The sequence below is a fragment of the Argiope bruennichi genome, chromosome 3, assembly GCF_947563725.1.
Source record: "Argiope bruennichi chromosome 3, qqArgBrue1.1, whole genome shotgun sequence".
Taxonomy (NCBI): Eukaryota; Metazoa; Arthropoda; class Arachnida; order Araneae; family Araneidae; genus Argiope; species Argiope bruennichi.
Window position 1 is genome coordinate 57,687,710 of NC_079153.1, and position 6,000 is coordinate 57,693,709.

The window sequence follows — 6,000 nt, forward strand, 5'->3', positions numbered from 1 at the left end:
TTTAATATTAAAATTTAAAAAAAAAACTATATAAAATTATGCAAAGTAAATTTGAAAAACTAACACATGTTGTTATGCTGTACAATCTAAAAAAAATCTCTTCCAAATGGATTTATGCATAGTTACGTAAATTCATGTCATAAACGAACCACATAAATTCATGCCATAAACTAATCACATAAATTCATGTCATAAACAAATCAAAATATTCACTTTTAAATTACCTATTAAATATTTTAATGATTATTTTTTATTTTTGTAGTATAAAAATATTGGAAATGGAGATAAAAACTATCTGAAAATTCAGAAAGGAGAAAATGTTGATTATTTGCCATATTAAAATTTAAAAAAAAAACATATTTTGGATAATATCAGAAAATTAATACTTCGGTGATTTTTTTTAAAATTTGGTCCTTAACTGATTTGTTTGTTCCCTTTTCTCGCTAATTAGAGCTAGCTCATGCTGAATAGATCAGCAATGATTGCTTTGATTTAGAATCCTGTTAAATGTCTTCGTTGATATTCAATATTTTTAATCCAGCATATTAACATCCAACTGATAATCAGAAGAAGAAAAAATTGTTTCACTTTTATGAAAACATTGTAAACTAATAACTTGTAATAATATGTTGTGAATTCTCTTATGGTAAGACCGATGATTATGACAATAACAGGAATGGTACATGCACTATTTAATAAGCTTTCGAAAAAAATTATGAAACAAATTGGCATTTCACAATGAGTAAATTCCATGAGGGAATATGGAAAAGCATAGCCTAGAACCAAAACAAAATTAATCTCGTCTTTTCGACCGCATTCGAAATTATCTACCAAAACAGAAAAACTATCGGGAAGATGCATTCCGTCATCCGAGTGGAGATAATTCGGCCATGTACCATTACTATACCTTCAAAGAAATGCGATAACTTGCTTTCTTACATGGCACTTCTACGCCAAAATCTCTTTATGAAATGAATCTAAAATGTGATTCCAGCAATAGTTGATTTGACATAGAAAAGTGTTGGCTCTAATTTTATAATTTTTTTTAATCAATGACTGCGACTTTTTAACATGTACCAATGTAATATGGTAAATAGACACAATAAATGTTTTGATTTAAAATTAGCTTTTATAACAAGTTTCAAAACTAAAATGTAAATGAATTTTTCATATAAAGTGAAAGAAGATTTTTAGATTATCATTATAGAAACAAACACTGAAAAATAAATTTTGCTCTTTTAATAGATCTTCAAGTTTGTTTTGGAAAATTAACATGGCTTTGCCTTTGAGTCATTTTGGGCCATATGCTGCTGGAATGTTGGCTGGTATTTGGGTTGGCAGAAGAGAACATCAAAAATGTAGAATGGTATGTAATTTAATATTTTTACTAACACCCGCACTCTGGGCCTCTCTATATTTTCTGCACAAGTTACCAAAAGAAAATATTTTGAATATCATGAAGTATTTTCTTAGTTAAAAGAGATATATAAGTTTAATGATAAATTTCAGCATACTTTTTAAAATATAAAAATGCGATTTTGTTTCTCTGCAAAATAATATTAACATATAACTTATACTATAACCATATTAAAAATATTATTATGAAGAAAAAATATCAGTTTGAGCATCTGCAATTATTTTAAGATAAGCGAGTAAGAGAGGTTAACTCTTCTTTGCAATTCTAGAATCCCTTAACTAATATTAAATAACATAATTAATTAGATCCTGTATATTATAATTTCCTAAGAAAACTGGCATATATGAAAAAACAAGATGTATTGAGACAATTCCAATTCAAATGATAAATTTAGTGTCTCCAAGATGAATTATTCTGGTATTAGATAATCTAAAAGGATTTCGTTATAGAATGTTTTCACTCAGATTATTTTAGCGATTTTTCTTACTACGATAAGCAGATATCCTAAATTTATAACTTAGACAACAGATATGAGCTTTGATAATGATATTCAAATTTTTATTAATTAAAAGGTATATTTCAGGGAATCGAGCTTTTATTACAAGATTTTAAAACCAATTTATTATTCAAACATTACAATTTATTGACATATTTCACAAATTCAAAGATTTTTTAAAAATTTGCTGTGTTATTTTCATTACTATTATAAAATGGCTATTATAATACTTCTGTTTTTCTTATAGTTACAAAAAATTATCAGAATGAAAAAAAGAATAATAACTCATATTATAGATATTTAAATAAAAAATTTCTTCGTAGTGTTTGGGTGCCATAGGATGGATTGCCTGCCTAGGTATTTTGTACGCACTGCATATCGTTCTGTACAATTCTCGAGACGGGTCGATGAGTCCGTACTGGTCGGCAATATACGCGGCCATTCACCGAACAGCTTTTGGATTGTGTGTCACGTGGGTTATAATTGCTTGTTCATTCAGAATTGGAGGTTTGTATTCTTATTCCTTATCAAATTTTACATTAATTATTTATTTTTAATAATAATTCTTGACACAGTAATATCTATCTTATTGTATAATTATAATTTTGAATGATATTTCAATTTACAAATAAAATTATTTTTGAATAACACGTTTTAAATTATATTTAATCTATGTTATAGAATGCTATTATAGTGAACGCCTATCATAAATCATATATACCTATCACAAATCATATATACCTATCATAAATAATATATATTTATCATAAATCATATATATCTGTTACGTTGAGGCTGTGCGTGACGTAATTGGTGCGCCGTTCATCACCCGGGTATTGACGATCGAAGCGTCTAACAAAGCTATTCAAAACTATTCTTCTATTCTCTTCCGAAAGTTCTCGTACACTGCCTCGACAAAGTTTCCAGTAAAAATCAGACGTTTAATTTCTTTAGTTAAAACGTAAATAAAATTATTTTTCTAAAACGTCCTAATAATTAGAGTCAATATAAAAAATACACGCAAACCTAATTACAACAATACATTCTACTTATGTTATGTGCATATTAACTCCGCAAATTTTTGCTGTATTATTTTTATTATTAGACAGTTTTACTACTTTTATCCTTTCTTTTAAACAAAAATATATTAAATTTCAAGGATTAAATAAAAATTAAATCTATTATGAAATAAAATTATTTTACTTTATTTGTAATATGATTTTAATTTTTTAAAACTAATTTCTTACTTAAAATTGGAATAAATTTGTTTATTTTTCTAATATGAAAACGAAATTATAACAATAAATGTATTTAATTATCAAAGATAAATTCTTTGACTTGAAAACTTTGAAATTTCTTATTTTAATTAAACTTTTTTTATAGCTCAGCGAATTTTAATAGAGTGAACAAAATTTACATCTATTTTTCAGAAACTATATTGGATAAAGATTTGTAATTCTTAATCAACATTTGTAAAGTTATTTTAATCAATTTTAATTTGTCTATACGAAGTTGTATAAATAATTCAAATTTATGATTTTCAGGATTTGTCAATGCCATATTTTCTTGGAGAGTGTTCGATCCCCTTTTCAGGTTGAGTTATTATGCATATATCTTCCATTTCCTGGTCATTTCCTTCCTAGTAAGTGTAGCAAGAGAGCACACAGAATATTCTCATATAGAATTGGTAAGTTCTGAGTTCTTATTCTATTTTTTTTTTCTTGTTTTCGGCCTAAGTATATTAACGTATAAAAAATAGGAGTGATTCTACTCGTTAAACTATTATCTTGAATATAGAAAATATTGTGATTAAATATTTCAATCTCAAAACTTTAAACAAGCAATTCTTGTAAATATATAAATTTATCCCGTGTATCTCGGTAACGGCTCATTAAATTTTATATTTAAATAAAGTTTTGGGTTTTAAGTTCATCTATATAGGTGTCTTTCCTAAAAAAATAATTCAAAAAAAAATTTTTTTGTTATAACTATAATAAGTATATTCAATTTCTGCTTCGAAGTGCTTAAAGTATAGTGTAATAGTCAGAACAATATGAATAATGGGTGTGTTAAGTGTCGTCGGTTAGAATCACACTTTCTGATTTTTTATTTATTGTTTTTGTATTTATATTTAATATTTTTGCTTCTTATCTATATAGGTTTTTTCTTGGAAAAACGCTATTTTACACAAACACACATACACACACATTTTTTATAACTAACTATTGTAGCCTTTTTCTATGTGCTCTTATGCTGACAATGTCATATAGCACCATCTCGTACTCGATTTCACCATGGCAAAACTATGTGCAAGTTCCAAAGTAATGTGAGATAAATTATAAAATGAATGTTGTAATATAACAAATTGTTTCGAATAACATGTTAAACTAAGTGCGCTCATGATTATTTGTTTTGTTTGAATGACCAGCTCAGACTCAGGTAAAATTGAAAACTGTTCGTATGCAATCGGTATGAGATTTCATCTAAATATTTTCTCCAAAAAAAGTACGAATTTATGGGAAAAAACCCTGCTGAAGAACGTTCGGTTTTACAGATATTTGCGGTAATAGAATAAGAATAATTAATTTAGTCAAAAGAATTTGGCTTAATCTCATATCTTGGAAGGAGTACAATGACGATGATGCAATTTTTCCTTTCCATTTTTCCTATGACGGTGTTCCAATTTTTCAATTCTATCCTTTTGCGAATGCATTAATCGGATGCTTATCAATCGTAGTATGATATGAATTCACACTGATATATTTGTACTTTTTAATTATAAAATATAAAGCGAAAAATTAAATGTTAGGATTAAGAATTACCTGTGCATGCATTAATCCTATTGAGGTTTTATGTTAAATTTAACAATTAATGTTATGTACATAGTTATAGTTTACAATATAATCCATTCGTAATTACGTTATACAAGTGGAATCACCGTATTGGTTTAATTATTGAATCCACTACGTTTCCTTCTAGAGGAAAAACGTGTGACGTCATATCATAGTGATTGACAACTTGCCATTATTTAATATGTCATAACAAAAAGCAACTTGCAGATTCAGTTGTTTAATAATATGAACAATAATTTGTGTTTATCTATTGAATCGAACAATAAGGTAATTATTGAGTGAAAATCAAATCAAAATCTTCGCAATTACTTTTTATTCATTTGATCTGCAGACTCTTATACTTTATATAATGTTTCATGGGATTTAACAGCTTCCTTTTTAATTTTACGCATTTTTTTCAGTGTTTGAGAGCTACTTCCTACATTACGGTCACATACTTCATTTCTTACCTCCTTTACCTGGTCTTGGAAATGCCACTCGGCTCTCTAAGGCTCGCTCTCTGCCCGCAAAGGACATCTCGAATCGAAGTGACCCCTTTAAACAATTTTAGTAGCTTCAAAGGTGATATTGTAACAAAGAACACCATGCTGGAGGGTACTTGTAAGTTGTGGTCTATTACAGAAACTCATAACGGTATATCTTATTAAGTGTCATTTTCATGTATTCACTAAATGTAAAAATAAAGGTGTCAGTTTTTCTTTTGCATCTATGTATTTTTTCTCATCATATCAATTATAATTGCTGTGTGCGAATTTGTAGAGTATAAATGAATTTTTTTACACGTAACAAATTGAATTATTATTACATTTAAGGATTAATACTGGTTAAGCACTAAATATATATAAATAATATATATATTATTATTATTCTAGATTTTATCTTTTAAATTATATGAAGGAATATGAAAAATGACTTGGAAAAAATCATCTTTATTTGTGGCATGAACGAAATCATGGGAAAATAAAAGGATGCTTCTATATAAAAATAGATTCTATATATTGGTCATATAATTAAGACCCCATCATTTCTTAAATCTAAAAAAAAAAACTTGTTTATTATGAAAATTTAAAATCTATTTATTCAAAATATTTACCCTTCAGAAACTGCAACAATTATCCCTTTTTAGAACAATAGATAAACACCGCGAAGAAAAGGGTTTAAATGTAATCCAATTATTCGACCAATTTTTGTCATCTGCGTGGAAATCGAAACAAGACCCATAAATAGTACTCTGT

General features: G+C 27.1%; 1 protein-coding gene across 1 annotated transcript in view; it reads left to right on the top strand.

Annotated features, from left to right (window-relative positions):
- LOC129964226 (nose resistant to fluoxetine protein 6-like) overlaps positions 1 to 5,462 on the top strand; it is a 45,823-nt gene extending 40,361 nt beyond the window's left edge. The window contains exons 12-15 of the mRNA XM_056078949.1: positions 1,246 to 1,366; positions 2,237 to 2,420; positions 3,458 to 3,600; positions 5,167 to 5,462. Coding sequence (XP_055934924.1) covers positions 1,246 to 1,366; positions 2,237 to 2,420; positions 3,458 to 3,600; positions 5,167 to 5,412 — 694 coding nt within the window. The 3' untranslated portion in view covers positions 5,413 to 5,462. The remainder of the gene's footprint in view (positions 1 to 1,245; positions 1,367 to 2,236; positions 2,421 to 3,457; positions 3,601 to 5,166) is intronic.
- Positions 5,463 to 6,000: the final 538 nt, after the last annotated feature.